This window comes from Erythrolamprus reginae, chromosome 1, assembly GCF_031021105.1.
Source record: "Erythrolamprus reginae isolate rEryReg1 chromosome 1, rEryReg1.hap1, whole genome shotgun sequence".
Lineage (NCBI taxonomy): Eukaryota > Metazoa > Chordata > Lepidosauria > Squamata > Dipsadidae > Erythrolamprus > Erythrolamprus reginae.
Genome location: NC_091950.1, coordinates 14,995,991 through 15,018,957, shown reverse-complemented (window position 1 = coordinate 15,018,957; position 22,967 = coordinate 14,995,991). Strand labels below are relative to the sequence as shown.

General features: G+C 42.8%; 1 protein-coding gene across 3 annotated transcripts in view; it reads left to right on the top strand.

The window, feature by feature from the left end:
• The window catches only part of SBNO2 (strawberry notch homolog 2), a 163,576-nt gene that overhangs the window by 99,838 nt on the left and 40,771 nt on the right, over window positions 1–22,967 (top strand). For 2 of the 3 annotated variants that reach the window (XM_070745041.1, XM_070745050.1), the window contains 8 exons: window positions 258–425; window positions 5,616–5,720; window positions 9,052–9,148; window positions 13,292–13,452; window positions 15,149–15,282; window positions 18,790–18,880; window positions 19,937–20,080; window positions 20,265–20,382. In XM_070745041.1, coding sequence (XP_070601142.1) covers window positions 258–425; window positions 5,616–5,720; window positions 9,052–9,148; window positions 13,292–13,452; window positions 15,149–15,282; window positions 18,790–18,880; window positions 19,937–20,080; window positions 20,265–20,382 — 1,018 coding nt within the window. The remainder of the gene's footprint in view (window positions 1–257; window positions 426–5,615; window positions 5,721–9,051; window positions 9,149–13,291; window positions 13,453–15,148; window positions 15,283–18,789; window positions 18,881–19,936; window positions 20,081–20,264; window positions 20,383–22,967) is intronic. The other variant, XM_070745032.1, reaches the window with a different exon arrangement.

The following is a 22,967-nucleotide window of genomic DNA, read 5'->3' as shown; positions in this document are numbered from 1 at the left end:
GGTCTGGTTTCTAGCTCCTATGAATCAGGGGTCTCCAATCTTGGCAACTTTATGACTTGTGGACTTCAACTCCCAGAGTTCCCCAGGCAGCATGTTCTGGCTGAGGAATCCTGGGAGTTGAAGTCCACAAGTCGTAAAGTTGCCAAAGTTGGAGAGCCTGGCTATAAATCACTCGTCTTTCACGGATAATCTTCATGTTGCTCTAATGAATGATAGTTCATGCTGGTTTGCTCATTTTCTTTCTCCTAACCCTCCAGGATTCTGCATACCTCAATGAACTCTCCAACAATTCCCTCTTCTCCTCTCCCGCTGACTCCCTCTCGGATATTGCCGATATTCAGGAATTCATACCTGCCGACAGCCTCAACCCGGTGCCAACGCTATGGGACGTCAACGTCAATGTGCCACAGCAGAACCCTATGGAGGTCAGCCCCTGATCTCTCTCTTTTTCTTTCTCTTTTCTTTCTCTCTCTTTCTCTCTCTCTCTCTCTGTCTTTCTCTCTCTCTTTCTTTCTTTTTCTCTCTCTTTTTTCTCTCTCTCTCTTTTCTTCCCCCCCTCTCTTTTTATTTTTCTTTATCTTTCTCTTTTCTTTCTCTTTTTCTATTTCTTTCTTTCTCCCTCCCTCCCTCCCTGTTCTTTCTTTCTTTCTTTCTTTCTTTCTTTCTTTCTTTCTTTCTTTCTTTCTTTCTTTCTTTCTTTCTTTCTTTCTTTCTTTCCAGAGAGGGGCGGCTTATAAATCTAATAAATTATTGTTATTATATTATTATTTCTCTTTCTCTCTCTCTCTCTCTCTCTGTCTTTCTCTCTCTCTTTCTTTCTTTCTTTTTTTCTCTCTTTTTTCTCTCTCTTTTCTTCCCCCCCTCTCTTTTTATTTTTCTTTCTCTTTCTCTTTTCTTTCTCTTTTTCTATTTCTTTCTTTCTCCCTCCCTCCCTCTTTCTTTCTTTCTTTCTTTCTTGAGAGGGGCGGCTTATAAATCTAATAAATTATTGTTATTATATTATTATTTCTCTTTCTCTCTCTCTCTCTCTCTCTCTCTCTCTCTCTCTCTCTCTCTCTCTCTCTCTCTCTCTCACTCTCTCTCTCAGAATAGAACAGAACAGAATAAAACAGTTGGAAGGGACCTTGCAGGTCATCTACTCCTACCCCCTGCTCAGGCAGGAAACCCTACACAATTTGAGACAAGTGTCTGTCCAATCTCTTCTTAAAAGCCTCCAGGGTTGAAACACCCACAACTTCTGGAGGAAATTAATCATTCCACTGATTAATTGTTCTCACTGCCAGGAAATTCCTCCTTAGTTGTAGGTAGCTTCTCTCCTTGATTAATCTCCATCCATTGCTTCTTGTCCTGCCAACTGGGGTTTTGGAGAATAGATTGACCCCATGCCTCTCCCTTTCTCTCTTTCTGTCTCCCTCTCTTTCTCGCTCTTTCTTTCTTTCTTTCTTTCTTTCTTTCTTTCTTTCTTTCTTTCTTTCTCTCTCTCTCTCTATCTCCTTCCCTCCCTTTCCCCCCTGCCTGGTGCTGGATTATCTTCCTTGGTTTGGTAACATGTACAATTGTACTACAATACGATATTGTGAAGGGTACTTTTAGTCCTGAAAGAAACAATTTGGTAGAGCTGGAAGGCACCTTGGAGATCTTCCAGTCCAACCTCCTGCTGACTTTGGGCCGATCACTCTGTCTCTTCCCAGCCCACCCAACAGGGTGGTTGTTACGGAAAAAATAGAAGGAGGAAGGAGCATTACGAAGAAGGGCGGCCTACAAATCCAAATAACAAATGAATCAATAAATTAGATATAGCCACCGCCTTGAATTACTTACACAAAATAATAAAAGCAGGATATGATGTAAACAAACTAATAAATCAATCAGTCAATCAATCAATCATGAATTATTTTCTTGAAAATCTCGAGTAAGATTTGCTGATTCCGTTAACAGCTTAGAGAGGGCTGTAAACAGTGAAGGGCCGCAAAAAACTTTACTACCACACTGTGGGCATGGCTTGTTGGCCATGTGACTAGGTGGGAGTGGCTTGATATTCATGTGGCCAGGGGTGGGTTAAAGGTCATGTGACTGGCTTAATGGTGGCCAACTTGACGTCACTGGGCTCACAGTGTGATTGGGCTGAAGTCATCTCGCTGGCTTTCATGCCTTTAAAGGCAAGACTAGAACTCCTAATCTCCTAATGATTGGCCCAAGGTCACCCAGCCAGTTTTATACTTAAAACAGGACTAGAATTCACAGTCTCCTACTGTGTTTCCCTGAAAATAAAACCTTGTCTTTTATTTTTTTGAACCCTGAAATAAGCGCTTGACCTTATTTGCCATGCACGCAAAAGCCCAATTGGGCTTATTATCAGGGGGTGTCTTATTTTGGAGGAAACAGGATAGTGATATGTCCAAAAACAGTTTTCATAACTAAGGCAGGATTAGAACTCGCAGTCTGCTTTCTAACCTTGTGTTTTAACCACTAAAAACCAAAGTGGCTCAATAGCTCTCAGAATTGGGAAATTCCTCATGATTTCAAATTTATGTGTCCCTTGGTAAAAGCTTTCAACCATTTTTACAATCAGATCTGTTTTATGTGTATAAATTCTTAAAATAGTGTCCTGTGTGTTTAATGCAGTTTAATGTTTCCAAATGTAAAATAATGCACTTGGGGAAAAGGAATCCTCAATCTGAGTATTGTATTGGCAGTTCTGTGTTAGCAAAAACTTCAGAAGAAAAGGATTTAGGGGTAGTGATTTCTGACAGTCTCAAAATGGGTGAACAGTGCAGTCAGGCGGTAGGGAAAGCAAGTAGGATGCTTGGCTGCATAGCTAGAGGTATAACAAGCAGGAAGAGGGAGATTATGATTCCGCTATATAGAATGCTGGTGAGACCACATTTGGAATACTGTGTTCAGTTCTGGAGACCCCACCTACAAAAAGATATTGACAAAATTGAACGGGTCCAAAGACGGGCTACAAGAATGGTGGAAGGTCTTAAGCATAAAACGTATCAGGAAAGACTTCATGAACTCCATCTGTATAGTCTGGAGAAGAGAAGGAAAAGGGGGGACATGATCGAAACATTTAAATATATTAAAGGGTTAAATAAGGTCCAGGAGGGAAGTGTTTTTAATAGGAAAGTGAACACAAGAACAAGGGGACACAATCTGAAGTTAGTTGGGGGAAAGATCAAAAGCAACATGAGAAAATATTATTTTACTGAAAGAGTAGTATATGCTTTGAACAAACTTCCAGCAGACGTCGTAGATAAATCCACAGTAACTGAATTGAAACATGCCTGGGATAAACATATATCCATCCTAAGATAAAATACAGGAAATAGTATAAGGGCAGACTAGATGGACCATGAGGTCTTTTTCTGCTGTCAGACTTCTATGTTTCTATGTGTGATGAGGAAAAAAGCTGCCTTTTATTCAACGATCAATCTAAGATTGCTGGCACGGTGATCTTTTAATTTGGGGAGTGGGATCTATCCCTGGCAGCTGTGGGGTGATTAGTCAACGGGTTGAAAATGCTGCTAGGCAGAATAAACATCAACAGCTGGATTACCTGTAGTTTGGAGTTCGTCAGCCTTGAAAATACGCAAAACTTCCCCCACTTTGCTGTCCAACTTCCTGCTGGTAATTGTGACTCAGACTTCCAGTAATGGAAGAGTGTTTGTAAAAATGTTTTTTTTTAAAAAAAGAAAAAAAAGGGAAATAATTGCAGTATGTTTGTGCTTTTAGGGTTTATCCAGATTTCGGTTCAGTTTTAGGAATGAATTTTAATGCTTTGATAGATAATCTGCCTCTGGCTATAAAGGTTGAAGAAGGGTTTTTGAAAAAGGCTTTTTTTTAATGCTAGCGATTGTGGGGCTGGTGGGATTTGGGGGTTTTTGGCAGTGCTTTTTTAAGTGTCAAACTTAAAAAGTACTGTGTGGTTTTGATTACTCAAAGCAGTGATGGATGAAAACTTTTGCCTGTAAATACAAGTCATTTTCCACATGTTTGAATTTTGATCTTGTAACCAAAGGGGAGGCTATAATGGTCACAAGTGTGAAAAATGGTCAATAATAATAATAATAATAATAATAATAATAATAATAATAATAATAATAATAATTATTTATTAGATTTGTATGCCGCCCCTCTCCGAAGACTCGGGGCGGCTCACAACATGATAAAAACAATATTATAATGGCACAAATCTAATATTAAAAAACTAAAAACCTTATCATAATTAAAAACCAAACAGCACATACATACCAAACATAAATTATAATAAGCCTGGGGGAAAGGTGTCTCAAATCCCCCATGCCTGGCGGTATAGGTGGGTCTTAAGTAGTTTACGGAAGACAGGGAGGGTGGGAGCAGTTCTAATCTCCGGGGGGAGTTTATTCCAGAGGGCCGGGGCCGCCACAGAGAAGGCTCTTCCCCTGGGGCCCGCCAGACGACATTGTTTAGTCGACGGGACCCGGAGAAGGCCAACTCTGTGGGACCTTATCGGCCCCTGGGATTCGTGCGGTAGCAGGCGGTTCCGGAGGTATTCTGGTCCAATGCCATTAAGTCTTTTTTATTTTTTCCCGTGCCCTTGGAAGTTTGAACAGCCACTAAATGTAAAGTTGTAAGTCCAGGACTACCTTCAGTTCAACATCAGACAGAACCATTGCAGTTTTATTGCACTGTTTTTCCCCCAATTGCACATTAACAGGTGTTATAAATAGCATGAATAGAGAACAATAAAGTGAGCATACGAATTAAAGAATCCTCAAATCTCTTCCGGTGCTAACATTAAAAAAAAAGAAATCCCATATCCAAGATACATAAAAATACAGTAATATCTCGTCTTACGAACTTAATTGGTTCCGGGAGAAGGTTCGTAAAGCGAAAAGTTCGTAAGACGAAACAATGTTTCCCATAGGAAACAATGGAAAACCGATTAATGCATGCAAGCAAAAAAATATATATATCGCAAAAACGGCCGCCGCCCAGCTGTCACTACTCAAGACTCATTTATACCACCAGGCGTGGGGGAGTTGAGATAGCTCTTCCCCCTAGGCCATTACAAGTTATGCATGGTATGTTTGTGTGTATGTCTGGTTTTATAATAGGGGTTTGTAGTTGTTTTTATTATTGGATTGTACATGTTGTATTTATTATTGTTGTTAGCCGCCCCGAGTCTGCGGAGAGGGGCGGCATACAAATCCAATAAATAATAATAATAATAATAATAATAATAATAATAATAATAATAATTATTATTATTATTATTATTATTATTATTATTATTATTATTATTATTATTATTATTTTGAAACAGCCGGGCGCTTCTCAGCGTTCTCCCAAATGCCAAACCCGGAAGTTCGGCAAAAGTTCGGGTTCAGGTTCGGGAAGCCGCCGAGAAGCCTGTGCTCCTGTCACTCACCCACGGGCCGGATAAATGGCATCAGCAGGCCGCATGCGGCCCCCGGGCCGTAGTTTGGGGACCGCTGCTCTGCACAGACTCAGATGTGTTCAGCTCCCATTGGCTGATTTAGTTGCTATGCCTATTCATTGGCTGACCTTGTTAGCATTGGCTTTCCCAGTCATGAATATTCTAACATTTCCATATTTCCTTTTCCATCCAGGTCTTGCCTCCGGACTTGGAAGGTCTCGAAGGCTTACAGGGAATAGACAACCACATCACTGCCACTCAGGACATCTCTCGTCTTTCAGGCATCCAGGTAATAAAGGTAATATAGTTAAGGCTTCTATAGTTTAATGTGTGGTATGTTTGTGTTGTATGGTTTTATATAATGGGTTTTTAGATATCTCTTTTTAAATATTAGATTTGTTTACTGTATATTGCTTATTATTGTTGTGAGCCGCCCTGAGTCTTCAGAGAGGGGCGGCATACAAATCTAATAAATAATAATAATAATAATAATAATAATAATTATTATTATTATTATTATTATTATTAATGAAGGCAGGCCAATGATTATTACACCTAGTTGGGCTGCAAGAATGGTGGAAGGTCTTAAGCATAAAACCTATCAGGAAAGACTCAATCTGTCTAGTCTGGAGGACAGAAGGAAAAGGGGGGACATGATCGAAACATTTAAATACGTTAAAGGGTTAAATAAGGTCCAGGAGGGAAGTGTTTTTAATAGGAAAGTGAACCCAAGAACAAGGGGACACAATCTGAAGTTAGTTGGGGGAAAGATCAAAAGCAACATGAGAAAATATTATTTTACTGAAAGAGTAGTAGATCCTTGGAACAAACTTCCAGCAGACATAGTGGATAAATCCACAGTAACTGAATTTAAACATGCCTGGGATAAACATATACCCATCCTAAGATAGAATACAGAAAATAGTATAAGGGCAGACTAGGTGGACCAGGAGGTCTTTTTCTGCCATCAGACTTCCATGTTTCTATGTTTCTATGTAGTTCAGCAGTTCAAATCTCACCACCGGCTCAGCCTTCCATCCTTCCGAGGTGGGTAAAACGAGGACCCAGATTGTTGGGGGCAAGAGGCTGATTCTGTAAACCACTTAGAGAGGGATGTAAAAGCACTATGAAGCAGTATATAAGTCTAAAAGCACAGTGAAGTGCTATACTGTATAAGCCTAAGTGCTCTTGCTATTGCAAAAGGCCAAACCTTAAGAACAAATGCTTATAAAGCCAGTTGAACTGAGAAGACAGCAACAGACAGCAAGTGCTGCCATTGCAAACTATTTGATTGACAGCTGCAAGAAGATCACACAGACCGACTGCAAACAATGGTTTGACAAAGTAGCCGCAATGTACATTGGAAGATTTGCACAAAATTGACCCGCAAGGAAGAACTATTGGGCCACAAAAATAGAGGAAATAGAAAATGAAGAAGTTAAAGTGCTCTGGGAATTTAGAATGCAAAGAGACAAGTACGTGACACGCACAATAAACACACCAGACTTAACCATTGTTGAGAAGAAGGACAAAAACGTTGCGATAGGGGACATTGCAGTAGATAGTGGACATGGAGACAGCAGAGAGAAAAATAGAGAAAATCAGCAAATAGAAAAAATATGCAAATAGAAAATCAAATGAAATAAGTTTATTGTGGTCATTAATCAGCAAAGAGAAATACAGTGTTCCCTCGATTTTCGCGGGGGATGAGTTCCGAGACCACCCGCGAAAGTCGAATTTCCGCGAAGTAGAGATGCGGAAGTAAATACACTATTTTTGGCTATGAACAGTATCCCAAGCCTTCCCTTAACACTTTAAACCCCTAAATTACAATTTCCCATTCCCTTAGCAACCATTTAGATTATTACTCACCATGTTTATTTATTAAAGTTTATTTAAAAAAATGTTTTTTAAAGGCAGACGAAGGTTTGGCAATGACATATGACGTCATCGGGTGGGAAAAACCGTGGTATAGGGGGAAAACCGCAAAGTATAGAAACATAGAAGATTGACTGCAGAAAAAGACCTCATGGTCCATCTAGTCTGCCCTTATACTATTTCCTGTATTTTATCTTACAATGGATATATGTTTATCCCAGGCATGTTTCAATTCAGTTACCGTGGATTTATCTACCACGTCTGCTGGGAGTTTGTTCCAAGGATCTACTACTCTTTCAGTGAAATAATATTTTCTCACGTTGCTTTTGATCTTTCCCCCAACTAACTTCAGATTGTGTCCCCTTGTTCTTGTGTTCACTTTCCTATTAAAAAACACTTCCCTCCTGAACCTTATTTAACCCTTTAACATATTTAAATGTTTCGATCATCCGAAGTATTTTTTAATTAATATTTTTGAAAAACCATGGTATAGATGTTCCGCGAAGTTCGAACCCGCGAAAATCGAGGGAACACTGTACAACTATGGCAAAAGAAAGCAAAGGTAATGATTGACGCCTTTTGTACAGCAACACACCTGGAGTACCACTTGAACACCATCGGAATTGACCAAAAAAACCGTCAGTCAATTTCAAAAGGCAACTTTACTCAGAGCAGCTTACAATCCACAACAATACCTTTAGCACCATAAATATATACAAGAATGCTATTTCCTTCTTGATTTGGGGGTCTGATTCAGCCCACATTTTCTCTCGCTTCCTGATTTTGTTATGAAAAATAATCGTATTTCCAGTTCCTTAGCAGAAGTCAAGGCTTTTCAACAATAGGCTTCCCTGGTGCTTTGGATTATACCGTTCAGTGAGTAATAACCACATCACTTGCAGTCTTCCTACATTTTATTAAACGCTCATGTGTTTTAAAAGAAAAGCTGCCAACGCAACGTTAATGTTTTAGAGAGAATCTAATTTAAGCTCAAGCCCACCTACAGGAATCTTCTCAGATTAACCGTTTGCAACAGGGTAAAACTAGGTAAGATTCAACGGCAATCAAGGGAAGTTGGACTTTGTCCTCTTAAGACAGTGATTTTCAACCTTTTTTGAGCTGCGGCACATTTTTTACGTATACAAAATCATGGGGCACATTGAGCGGGGGGGGGGGCCCTAAAAAAAAGTTTGGACAAAAATAATTATCTCTTTCTTCCTCCCTTTCGCTCTATTTCTCTCCCTCTTTCTCTGTCTTCCTTCCTTCCCCTCTCTGTCCATCTCTCTTTCTTTCTCTCTTCCTTCCTTCCTCTCTTTTTTGCTCTCTTTCTACCTCTCCCTCCTTTCCTGCCTCTCTTTCTCTTACTTTCTTTCTCTCTCTTTCTCTCTCTGTTTCTCTCTTGCTTTCTTTCTCTCTCTCTCTTTCTCTCTCTCTTTTTCTCTTGCTTTCTTTCTCTCTCTCTCTTTCTCTCTCTCTTGCTTTCTTTGTCTCTCTCTTGCTTTCTCTCTCTCTCTCTCTTGCTGAGCTTCACGGCACACCTGACCATGTCTCGCGGCACACTGGTTGAAAAACACTGTCTTAAGAGACTCTAAGCTAATTTCCCACTTGACTCCACCCTCTCTCAATCTCTCCCCAAATGTTAGTCCTCCTGTATCTCTACCTCTGATTTTTGGGAGCGTCACTAATGGACCATATGCCTGTTCTGTTGCTACTTGCCTGTTTGACATTTCTGTTTTTTCATTCCATTTCAGTCCCAAACTCAGGTAGAAGAGGAAGAGGAGGGTGACGATGACGAAACAGAGGAGCTGGGTCATACAGAGACGTACGCCGATTATATCCCTTCCAAATGTGAGTGGGTCAAACCCCTGGCCATGGGGTTTCTCCTTTGGAATTAGCAGATCTGCTCCCAGGCATTTTCTTACATGGGTAGTCCAGTCTTACCCAGCTTGGTGCTCCCAGATCTATTAGACTTCCCAGAATCCTCAAGCAGCAGAGCTGTGACAATTTAGGAAGGGAAATTTAATATTTCCAGGGCAGGGGTCTGGAACCTTAAACACTCAAACAGCCATTTGGACCCGTTTCCCACAGAAAAGAAAACACCGGGAGCCACAAAACCTGTATGGGCATCATAGTTCCCTCTAAGCTGAGCAGTGAGCAGTCGCTCACTTAAAAATCATCATCAACTCAGAGTTTTCCAAACCTGCTCAGAAGCCGAGAGGGAAAGAGTGAGAGGGAAGGAGAGAGAGAGGAAGAGAGGAAGAGAGAGAAACAGATAGAAAAAAGAGAGGAAGGAGAGAGAGAAAGAAAAAGAATGGGAGTAAGGAAGAGAGAAAGAAAATCAAAATCTAGTTTGAAACTAGCTCAACTATTTAAGTGGCATTTTGATATTGATAGAGTTGCCCTATTATGAGCTCACTGTTATAGACACACAGTACAGTATTTTATTTTGAAATTCTCTGAGGCAAAACAGGGTGGGTTTTTTGTTTGTTTGTTTGTCTGTCTGTCTGTCTGTCTGTCTGTCTGTCTGTCTGTCTGTTTGTTTATTATTTCTGTGGCGCCCAGTCCCGAAGGGACTGCCGCTCAGACACTATACTTTTCCGCCCACCCACCAAAAAAAATTAGAGGGAACACTGATGGGCATGGCTAACTAATGCTACTCACTTCCACCAGACACATGACCTCCACAAGCCACACCTACCCAGCCGGTCATTAGGCCAAAGAACCAGTTATTAAAAAATATTGGGAGTCACAAAACCTGGGTGGGTGTGGCCAACTCAATGCTACTCACTTCCACCAGTCACATGACCTCCCCAAGCCACACCTACCCAGCTGATCATTAGGCCAAAGAACCAGTTATTAAAAAATATTGGGAGTCAGAAAACCTGTGTGGGCGTGGCCACCTCAGTGCCGCTCCGAGTCTTCCGAGAGGGGCGGCATACAAATCTAATATAGAATAGAATAGAATAGAATAGAATTTTTATTGGCCAAGTGTGATTGCACAAACAAGGAATTTGTCTTGGTGCATATGCTCTCAGCGTACATAAAATAAAATATACATTTGTCAAGAATCATGTGGTACGACACTTAATGATTGTCATAGGGGTCAAATAAGCAATGAAGAAGCAATATTAATAAAAATCTTAGGATATACGCAACAAGCTACAGTCATACAGTCAACATGGGAGGAAATGGGTGATAGGAATGATGAGAAAAACTAGTAGAATAGAAGTGCAGATTTAGTAGAAAGTCTGACAGTGTTGAGGGAATTATTTGTTTAGTAGAGTGATGGTGTTCAGGATAAAACTGTTCTTGTGTCTAGTTGTCTTGGTGTGCAGTGCTCTGTAGCGACGTTTTGAGGGTAGGAGTTGAAACAATTTGTGTCCAGGATGCGAGGGGTCAGTAAATATTTTCCCCGCCCTCTTTTTGACCCGTACAGTATACAGGTCCTCAATGGAAGGCAGGTTGGCAGCAATTGTTTTTTCTGCAGTTCTAATAATAATAATAATAATAATAATAATAATAATAATAATAATAATAATAATAATTATTATTATTATTATTATTATTATTATTATTATTATTATTATTGCCTTTCGGAAACTCCTTAAAACCCACCTCTGCCGTCAGGCATGGGGGAATTGAAACATCTCCCCCTTGCCCATGTAGTTTTTGTGTATGATTCGATTGTGTGCTTGTTCTTTTATATATTGGGGTTCTTTTGGATTTTTTAACTTAAAACTGTAATTTAGATTGCGAAATATTAGTTTTGTTACTATGTTTTGTTTACCATTGTTGTGAGCCGCCCCGAGTCTACGGAGAGGGGCGGCATATAAATCCAATAAATCCATATATAAATCCAATAAATCCAAATTATTATTATTATTATTTTTATTATTATTATAACAATAAAAAATAATACCAGTGACTGGTGGAAGTGAGTAATATAATAATAATAATAATAATAATAATAATAATAATAATAATTATTATTATTATTATTATTATTATATTACTCACTTCCACCAGTCACATGACAGCCCCCAAGCCACGCCCACCCAGCCGGTCATTAGGCCAAAGAACCAGTTATTAAAAATCACCGGGAACCACAAAACCCTTTCGATATCACTCTGTCTCTCCCTCCCTCCTTCATCTGTATCTCTCTACTTCTCCCTCCCTCTCTCCCCCTTTCTCTGGCCGCTTCTCCATCCCCCACTGTCACCCTTATCTTCTCAGGCCAGGTGAGGAGGGATGGGGAAGGGATGGCAAGGGGTGGAGCCAGCAGGTGGGATCACCTGACAGGGAGCCACAACATAGGGCCCAAAGAGTCCCATGTGGCTCCAGGGCCACTGATTGCTGACACCCATTCTAGGGTTTCCCAACCATGGCCACTTTAAGACACCTGGACTTCAACTCCCAGAATTCCCCAGCCAGCCATGAAGTCCATGTGTCTTAAAATGGCCAAGGTTGGGAAACCCACTTCTAGAAGCCAATGGAAGGCAGGGGTAATGTTGTGTCATTCAACTTCCTGACTCTGCAAATACCTGTGTGGGTGGCAGCAGGCGGGGCAGGTTGTCTGAATAGGAAATTCCCCAGAACTCCATACAACCATATCACCATTTCCCTCTTAGCGTATCTGTAAACAGGATAAGCATAAGTGCTTCCCTGGTTTCAACACGATAATAGCACCACAAGGGACAATGAAACCAGGGACTCGGTCGCAACCTGTTTTGGAGGGGCTGGATATGTCTTGATTGAGATTCTTTCCTTTGGACTCTGCATTGAGCTGAAGGCTGGACTTGACAGCTGCAGGACTTCCTTTCCAGCTGTAGGAGTTGGGGATGCAGGGAACTAGTTTTGGGGCAATTTGGGGGCAATTCTAATCTCTGGGGGGAGCTGGTTCCAGAGGGACACAGAGAAGGCTCTTCCCCTGGGTCCCGCCAAGCGACATTGTTTAGTTGACGGGACCCGGAGAAGACCCACTCTGTGGGACCTAACTGGTCGCTGGGATTCGTGCGGCAAAAGGCGGTCCCGGAGATATGCTGGTCCGGTGCCATGAAGGGCTTTATAGGTCATAACCAACACTTTGAATTGTGACCGGAAACTGATCGGCAACCAATGCAGACTGCGGAGTGTTAGTGAAACATGGGCATACCTAGGGAAGCCCATGACTGCTCTCGCAGCTGCATTCTGCACGACCTGAAGTTTCCGAACACTTTTCAAAGGTAGCCCCATGTAGAGAGCATTACAGTAGTCGAGCCTCGAGGTGATGAGGGCATGAGTGACTGTGAACAGTGACTCCTGGTCCAAATAGGGCCGCAACTGGTGCACCAGGCAAACCTGGGCAAACGCCCCCCTCGCCACAGCCGAAAGATGTTTCTCTAATGTGAGCTGTGGGTCGAGGAAGACACCCAAGTTGCGGGCCCTGTCTGAGGGGGTCAATGATTCTCCCCCCAGGGTGATGGACGGACGGATGGAATTGTCCTTGGGAGGCAAAACCCACAGCCACTCCGTCTTATCAAGGTTGAGTTTGAGTCTGTTGACACCCATCCAGGCCCCAACAGCCTCCAGACACCGGCACATCACTTCCACTGCTTCACTGACTGGACAAGGGGTGGAGATGTAAAGCTGGGTATCATCAGCATACTGTACTCATACTCATATGAATCATACTCATTCATCCAATTCAATCACAAAAATTATTGTCCAGAGACAATCTCATCACTCATGGCCCCCATGCCCGCTGGCAGAGGTCAGTCTTCAGGGCTTTATGAAAGACCAGGAGGGAGGGGGCGGTACGGATCTCTGGAGGGAGTTCATTCCAGAGGGCCGGGGCCACCACAGAGAAGGCTCTTCCCCTAGACCCCACCAGTAATATTGATTGTTTCTTCATTGCTTATTTGACCCCTGTGACAATCATTAATTGTTGAAGCTGAGAAACTTTCACAGGGTTGAAACGCTTGTCCTTTTTTTTTTTTTTGCTTCGCCTTACAGCGAAAATTGGGAAGCACCACCCTGACCGAGTGGTGGAGACAAGCACGCTTTCCAGCATCCCTCCTCCAGATATCACCTACGTCCTCTCTCTCCCCGAATCGATTGCCGAAAACGGGTTCCTCTCCGCACTGCAGCTGGAAGCTATAATCTACGCCTGCCAGGTATACACACGGGGGAAGTGGGTTTGGGGTGGGATTGATTGAAAGGGGGCTCAGATGGGTCATCAAATATTGAGAAAATACTATAGGATGCTTGGCTGCATAGCTAGAGGTATAACAAGCAGGAAGAGGGAGATTGTGATCCTGCTGTGTAGAGCGCTAGTGAGACCCCATTTGGAATACTGTGTCCAATTCTGGAGACCTCACCTACAAAAAGATATGGATCAAATTGAACGGGTACAGAGACAGGCTACAAGAATGGTGGAAGGTCTTAAGCAGAGGTCCCCAAAGTTTTTACACAGGGGGCCAATTCATTGTCCCTCGAACTGTTGGAGGGCCGGACTATAAAAAAAACCTATGAACAAATCCCTATGCACACTGCACATACCTTATTTTAAAGTAAAAAACAAAATGGGAACATACTATTTAGAGGGGGGGAAGAAATCTGAAATTCATATATGTTTATGTTTTGTTTTTAATTTTCTTTTGTTAACATCTGATTGGCTATACAAGGTTTTCTTGGTTTATAGAAAAATGTATAAAGAAAGAAGGAAGCACTTTGTCATAATGAATAATAAGTTAGAAATATAATTGGTGTTGTACTTTTGAAGGAACATTAAGGAGATAATTTAATTAAAAGAAAAGTATGTACCTGTGCTCCTGTCACTCACCCACGGGCCGGATAAATGGCCTCAGCGGGCCGCATGCGGCCCATGGGCCGTAGTTTGGGGACCGCTGGTCTTAAGCATAAAATGTATCAGGAAAGACTTCGTTAACTCCATCTGTATAGTCTGGAGGACAGAAGGGAAAGGGGGGACATGATCGAAACATTGAAATATGTTAAAGGGTTAAATAAGGTTCAGGAGGGAAGTGTTTTTCATAGGAAAGTGAACACAAGACAAGGGGACACAATCTGAAGTTAGTTGGGGGAAAGATCAAAAGCAACATGAGAAAATATTATTTCACTGAAAGAGTAGTAGATGCTTGGAACAAACTTCCAGCAGACGTGGTTGCTAAATCCACAGTCACTGAATTTAAACATGCCTGGGATAAACCTATATCCATCCTAAGATAAAATACAGGAAATAGTAGAAGGGCAGACTAGATGGACCAGGAGGTCATTTTCTGCCGTCAATCTTCTATTTATTTATTTTTATTTATTTATTATTTAGATTTGTATGCCGCCCCTCTCCGCAGACTCGGGGCTGCTCACAGCAAGATGCAACAATTCATGACAAATCCAAATATAATTTAAAATATTTAAAAAGAACCCCATTTTACTAACAAACACACACACAAACATACCATGCATAAATTGTACATGCCCGGGGGAGGTGTTTCAGTTCCCCCATGCCTGACGGCAAAGGTGGGTTTTAAGGAGTTTACGGAAGGCAGGGAGAGTAGGGGCAGTTCTAATCTCTGGGGGGAGTTGGTTCCAGAGAGTCGGGGCCGCCACAGAGAAGGCTCTTCCCCTGGGGCCCGCCAACTGACATTGTTTAGTTGACAGGACCCGGAGAAGGCCAACTCTGTGGGACCTAATCGGTCGCTGGGATTCGTGCGGCAGAAGGCGGTCTCGGAGATATTCTGGTCCAGTGCCATGAAGGGCTATGTTTCTATGTTTCTATAAGCTTCTGAGCGGCTGGAAGTTGCTCCTCTTGGCTCTATTCCTCCGTCTGATTCCTTCCTTCTGGCTTTCTAGGAACACGAAAACTTGCTTCCCAACGGGCAGAGGGCCGGATTCCTGATAGGAGACGGTGCGGGTGTAGGGAAAGGCCGGACCATTGCAGGGATCATCTATGAAAATTATCTGAAGGGAAGGAAAAAGGCTTTGTGGTGAGTGGTCACGTCCCGCTGCGTTGTTTTCAAGCTCTCGTAAGCTGCACCTCTTTCCTATATTCCTTCCCCGGTTTACAGGGTCCTCAAGGTTAAGGCCCCAACTTAGTTCAGGAAAGAGAACTCGAGTGTAAATTCTACAATTCCGGGTCATTCTTTGTCAAGTGGACCAGTGTCCACTTGACTGATTTTTGCAGCCTTATTTGAAAAGAGACCATCACAAAATCAGCACATACGATAGGAAAAAATGTGCTCTTTTTAATGAAATCACAATGAAGATGATTGAAGGTGAGAAAACAGAGAGCTCTGTTTCCTCACCTTCTATTATCTTCATTAGAAAGGGCAAGTTTTTTCTATGGCTCTCTGTTTTCTCACCTTCAGTCATCTTCATTTTGACTTCATTAGAAAGAACACATTTTTTTCTATCATAGATGTTGTTTTTGTGATGGTTTCTTTTCAACTAAGGCTTCAATGTCACCTGGTCCACTTGACAAAGAATGACCCTTCTCTCTTTCTCTCTCTTTACATTCAGTAAGAACACTGGAGGTTTTTAAGAAGATATTGGATAACCATCTGCCTGAAGTAGCGTAGGGTTCCCAGCCTAAGCAGGGGGTTGGACTAGAAGACCTCCAAGGTCCCTCCAACTCTGTTGTTATATTATTATTATTATTATTATTATTATTATTATTATTATTATTATTATTATTATTACTACTTACTTACTTACTTACTTACTTACTTACTTACTTACTTACTTATTGGATTTGTATCCAATACTCCATTGTCTCCTTCCTAAGGCTGATTTATTTATATATTTATTATATTTGATTCAACTTCTATGCCGCCTAATCTGATGGGACTCAAAATTGATTGACCCAAAATCACCCATCCAGCTTTCATGCCTAGGATGGGACTAGAACTCACGCCTCATGATGATTGGCCCAAAGTTACCTAGGGGAGGGGGGGGGGCAGGCAGAGGTGGAGAGAGGGAGGGAGAAAGGAAGGGAAAGGAAGGGGAAAGAAGGAAGGAGGAAGGGAGAGAGAAAGAAAGAAAGGGGAAGGGGAAGAAGAAAGAAAAAGAAAGGGAGAGGTGAGAGGCAGTGATTAAGAAAGGGAGAGAGAAAGGAAAGAACAGAAAGAGAGAGAGAGAAAGAAGGAAGGAAGGAGGGAGAGTGAAGAGGCAAAGAGGGAGAGAGAAAGCAAAGGAAGAAAGAAGAAAGGAAAGAAAGAAAGAAAGGGGAAGGAAAAGGAGAAAGAAAAAGAAAGGGAGAGGTGAGAGGCAGTGATTGAGAAAGGGAGAGAGAAAGGAAAGAACACAAAGAGAGAGAGAGAAAGAAGGAAGGAAGGAGGGAGGGAGAGTGAAAAGGCAAAGAGGGAGAGAGAAAGCAAAGGAAGAAAGAAAGAAAGAAAGAGGGAGATAGGGAAAGGGAGAGGGAAAGAGGCAGAGATTGAGAGAGGGAGAGAGAAAGGAAAGAAAGAAAGCAAAAGAAGGAAAGGAAAGAGGGAGGGAGGGAATGGTATGGAGAAAAGAAGGAAGGAAGAAAAAGGCAAGAAGGGGAAAGAGGAAAAACATAGATCATGATAATATATAAAATATGATAATATTCATCTGAAACCTTTGGAATATCATTCCTCCTGTGGTCAAGTTGGCCCCAACTTTGATGACCTTTCAATTTGAACACTGTACGTCTAGACAACTCACCAAAAACAAACAACCATAACCACACAAAAAAAACCCCTAATTTACCACCGACCTTGCATTCCGACCAATTTTTCTGAGCCTTGCAACCCCTCTGAAACTGTGATGTCGAATCCTTGAGTACGACGGGCAAGATTTCCTTATAAAGAGTCTGCTGGGAAACTAAAAAGTTTAAGAGGCATTAAAACCCTCAGATAAGGGTTGGGGCAGTGGTTGAAATCCAGCAGTTGTTATTATTATTATTATTATTATTATTATTATTATTATTATTATTTATTAGATTTGTATGCCGCCCCTCTCCGTAGACTCGGGGCGGCTAACAGCAATAACAAAACAGCATATAATAATAATCCAATACTAAAAACAGTTAAAAACCCATTACAGTAGTCCCTCACCTATCGCTGGTGTTACGTTCCAGACCCGACCGCGATAGGTGAAATCCGCAATGGGGAATTTCTCCTCCTTCCCAGCTCTTTCTACAACCCCAAGCACACCGCCGCCGCCGCCAACCACTAAGCGCGCCTCCAAAGACTGCCTTCTCGGCACTGGCGAGGCGGGTTGAACGAGGGGACGGGCCTCCGCCGGAGCTCAGTCCCCGCCCCGCTCATCATTCGCCCAGCCGCGGGCTGGTTGGCTTGTCCTGCCCTTCCAAACTTCTAAGCGCTGTATCTGTGCCAACGCTGACTTCAAAACCCGCGATGAAGTGAAGCCGTGGTGGGTGAAGCGCGATATAGCGAGGGACTACTGTATTATAAAAAACCAAACATACATACAGACATACCATGCATAAAATTGTAAAGGCCTAGGGGGAAAGAATATCTCAGTTCCCCCATGCCTGACGGCAGAGGTGGATTTTAAGCAGCTTATGAAAGGCTAGGAGGGTGGGGGCAATTCTAATCTCTGGGGGGAGTTGGTTCCAGAGGGCTGGGGCCGCCACAGAGAAGGCTCTTCCCCTGGGTCCCGCCAAATGACATTGTTTAGTCGACAGGACCCAGAGAAGACCCTCTCTGTGGGACCTAACTGGTCGCTGGGATTCGTGCGGCAGAAGGCGGTCCCAGAGATAATCTGGTCCGGTGCCATGATGGTTGCAGCGTCTCGGGCTCATGTGATCCACCTTTGGCAACCCTCTGACCAGCAAATTCAGTGGCCGCAGGTGGCGGGGGAGCCACATTCGCTTAACGACCCTGTTCCAAATTTAACAATTGCAAGGATTCGCTTAACAACCGCGGCGAGAAAGACTGTAAAATGGGGCAAAAGCCGGGGTGGCGCAGCAGGTAGAGTGCTGTACTACAGGCCACTGAAGCTGACTGTAGATCTGAAGGTCAGCGGTTCACATCTCATCACCAGCTCAAGGTTCACTCAGCCTTCCATCCTTCCGAGGTGGGTAAAATGAGGACCTGGATTGTGGGGGCAATAGGCTGGCTCTGTTAAAAAAGTGCTATTGCTAACATGTTGTAAGCCGCCCTGAGTCTATGGAAAAGGGTGGCATAAAAATCGAATAAATAAGTAAATAAGTAAGTAAGTAAGTAAGTAAGTAAGTAAGTAAGTAAGTAAGTAAGTAAGTAAGTACAGTAAATAAATAAATAAATAAATAAATAAATAAATAAATAAATAAATAAATAAATAAATAAATAAATAAATAAATAGAATTTATTCAACAACTGTCTTGCTTAGCAACAGAAATTTTGGGGGCTCCGTTGTTAAGTTGAGGACTGGCTGTCAATGAAACGATGGCATCGGAGAGGCCAGTAAAGCCGCTTCCTTTATAAACCTCTCGCTCTGTTCTTTTTGGCTCTCCCGCTTTCCAGGTTCAGCGTCTCAAATGATCTGAAATATGATGCCGAGAGGGACCTGAAGGACATCAATGCGCCCAACCTCCCTGTCCATGCTTTAAACAAGGTAGGGGTCTCCCCCCCCCCCCATTTTGCTTCTTTTTCTGTTCCCACCAACTTCGCCCCCAACCCATGGGGAAAGCTGACCGGGAGCACTGCAAATGGCACAGGGGATTCTGCATTTGCCCATATTTATCCCAGTTATGTTTGTTTTATGATAAATAGATTGTTTCATTTAAGGAAATTGAGATGGTCCTTGGGTCTCTTGAGTTTGGGTGTTTTATTTGTGTTTTGGTTGTGTTCTAAAGCTTTTAAGAATATCATAGATTGGGTGGCATTGCATAGTTATGGAGAAAAAGAGAGAAAAGTCTTCCTTCCTCCTTCCTTCTCCACTAAATCCTTCCTTTCTTCTGTCCTTCCCTTCTCCTTTCCTTCCTCCCTTCCTTTCCTATAAGGTGATCCTTCCTTCTCTCCTTCCTCCCTTCTCCACTAAATCCTTCCTTTCTTCTGCCCTTCTCCTTTCCTCCCTCCCTTCCTTCCCTACAAGGTAATCCTTCCTTCCTTCCTCCTTCCTCCACTAAATCCTTCCTTTCTTCTGTCCTTCCCTTCTCCTTTCCTTCCTCCCTTCCTTTCCTATAAGGTGATCCTTCCTTCTCTCCTTCCTTCCTTCTCCACTAAATCCTTCCTTTCTTCTGTCCTTCCCTTCTCCTTTCCTCCCTCCCTTCCTTCCCTACAAGGTCCTTCCTTCCTTCCTTCCCTCCCTCCCTCCCTCCCTCCTTCCTTCCCTCCATTCCATTCCTTCTCTCCTTTCCTTCCTCTCTCCCCTTCTTTCCTTCCTTCCTTCTTTCTTTTTTCCATTCCATTCCCTCCTTCCTGCCTTCACTTCTTCCACCCCCACTTCTCCCCTCATTCCTTCCTTCCTTCTCTCCCTTCCTTCCTTCTTCCATTCCTTCCTTCCTGCCTTCTCTTCTTCCATCCCTCCCTCCCCTCTCATTCCTTCCTCCCTTCTCTCCCTCCCTCCCCTTGGGTGGCATTGCATATTTATAGAGAAAAGTGTTCCTTCCTTCCTTCCTTCTTTCTTTCTTTCTTTCTTTCCATTTTTAAAAACCTTTTTCTGCTGCAGATTAAATACGGTGACACGGCTACCTCGGAGGGGATTTTATTCGCCACTTATTCCGCCTTGATCGGTGAAAGCCAAGCGGGCGGCCAGCACAGGACCAGGTTAAAACAGATTCTGGATTGGTGCAAGGACGATTTCGATGGTGTTGTATCCTAACAGAAGTAGAACCAGCAAGTGTCTGTACACTTTTAAACTATTAAACAGAGGGGGCGGGGGGGGGGGGTGTTCCTTGATCTAATTTGTAGTATTGTGACTGCCATCCCTTCTGTCCATCATGATCCCTCCGCCCCCTTTTTTAAGTGTCTCTCCTTAACGAGCTTCCCACGCTCAGATTGTGTTTGACGAATGCCACAAAGCCAAAAATGCCAGCTCTACCAAGATGGGCAAAGCAGTATTGGACCTGCAGAAAAACCTGCCTCAGGCGAGGGTCGTCTATGCCAGTGCCACAGGTGAGCGATCCGCATCGCGCTGAGCACATGGACAGGGAGGGTTGCCCTATAGCCAGAGCATCCTCCCTGGGCAGCTCCAAATCACAACGCGTTGACAAGGGAGTCCCAACTATTCTCCAAGGCACCTGAGGGTAGAACAAGAAGCAATGGATGGAAACTAAACAAGGAGAGAAGCAACTTAGAACTAAGGAGACATTTCCTAACAGTTAGAACAATTAATCTGTGGAACGTCTTGCCTCTAGAAGTTGTGAATGCTCAAAAACTGGACGTTTTTAAGAAGATGTTAGATAACCATATGTCTGAAGTCATGTAGGGTCTCCTGCCCAAGCAGGGGGTTGGACTAGAAAACCTCTAAGATCCCTTCCAGCTCTGTTTTTTGTTGTTATTGTTAAGGTAAGATAGATAGGTAGAAAGACAGACAGGCAGCATAGATGATAGAGACAGATAGGTAGATAGATGATATAGGTAGGTAGGTAGAAAGCCAGACAGTATAGATCAGAGGTCCCCAACCTTTTTTGCACCAGGGACCGGCTTTAAGCTAGACCAGTTTTCCACGGCCCGGTGGGGGGGGGGGCTTTGGTCAAATGGGGGTGGGGTTATGGAGGGGTGGAGCTTAGTGACGCAGCCCTCCACACTTCTCCACAGGGCGGGGAGAATCAGGAGGCTCCTTTGGCGGCTGCGGGCTGCCTGGCTTTGTGATTTTGGCTGGGGGGGGAGTTAGGAAGGTCCTACTTCTCCCCCCCCAGCCAAAAACTCAAAGCCTATCTGCTGGATACGGGTGATGAGTGGGACAGAGCGGCGCGGAAGCCTCTTGCAGCAGCTGCCACAGCCACCGGCTTCGGCACCGCTCGTCCCGCTCATCGCCCGTATCCAGCAGATAGGCTTTGAGTTTTTGGCTGGGGGGGGGAGAAGTAGGACCTTCCTAAGTCCCCCCCCCAGCCAAAAACTCAAAGCCTATCTGCTGGATACGTCCGATGAGTGGGACAGAGCGGCGCGGGAAGCCTCTTGCAGCAGCTGCCACAGCCACTGGCTTCGGCGCCGCTCGTCCCGCTCATCGCCCGTATCCAGCAGATAGGCTTTGAGTTTTTGGCTGGGGGGGAGAAGTAGGACCTTCCTAACTCCCCCCCAACCAAAATCACAAAGCCAGGCAGCCCCCAGCCGCCAAAGGAGCCTCCTGATTCTCCCCGCCCTGCCCGACGCCCCACCCTGTCCTGCATAATGTCCTCTGCCGGGAGGGCAGCGGCGCCGCGGACCGGTTGGAAAACCCCAACGGCCCGGTCCCGGTCCGCGGACCGGCGGTTGGGGACCTCTGGTATAGATAATAGAGACAGATAGGTAGATAGATGATATAGGTAGGTAGGTAGGTAGAAAGCCAGACAGTATAGATAATAGAGACAGATAGGTAGATAGATGATATAGATAAGTAGGTAGGTAGAAAGACAGACAGACAGGATAGATGATAGATATAGATAAGTAGATAGATGATATAGGTAGATAGGTAGGTAGAAAGACAGACAGACAGGATAGATAATAGAGACAGATAGGCAGATAGATGATATAGATAAGCAGGTAGATAGAAAGACAGATAGACAGGATAGATGATAGATATAGATAAGTAGATAGATGATATAGGTAGGCAGGTACAGATGAAGGGAATTTCTCAAACTCATCAACTTATTGTTGACTTTAATTCCCAGATTTCCTCAGCTAGCATGAGGGTAGGTAGAAAGGATGTCCATACATCTTAAAGTTGCCGAGACTGAAAAATAAAGGGAGGGAGGAAGAGAAAGGGGAAGAGATAGATGATAGATAGATAGATAGATAGATAGATAGATAGATAGATAGATAGATAGATAGATAGATAGATAAATGATAGATAGATGATAGATAGATAGATAGATAGATAGATGATAGATAGATAGATAGATAGATAGATAGATAGATAGATAGATAGATAGATAGATAGATAGATGATAGATAGATGATAGATAGATAGATAGATAGATTAGATAGATGATAGATAGATAGATAGATAGATAGATAGATAGATTAGATAGATAGATAGATAGATAGATAGATAGATAGATAGATAGATAGATAGATAGATTAGATAGATAGATAGATAGATAGATAAATGATAGATAGATAGATAGATAGATGATAGATAGATAGATAGATAGATGATAGATAGATAGATTAGATAGATGATAGATAGATAGATAGATAGATAGATGATAGATAGATAGATTAGATAGATAGATGATAGATAGATAGATGATAGATAGATAGATTAGATAGATGATAGATAGATAGATAGATAGATAGATAGATAGATAGATAGATAGATAGATAGATAGATGATAGATAGATAGATTAGATAGATAGATGATAGATAGATAGATTAGATAGATGATAGATAGATAGATAGATAGATGATAGATAGATAGATTAGATAGATAGATGATAGATAGATAGATGATAGATAGATAGATTAGATAGATGATAGATAGATAGATAGATGATAGATAGATAGATTAGATAGATAGATGATAGATAGATGATAGATAGATAGATAGATAGATAGA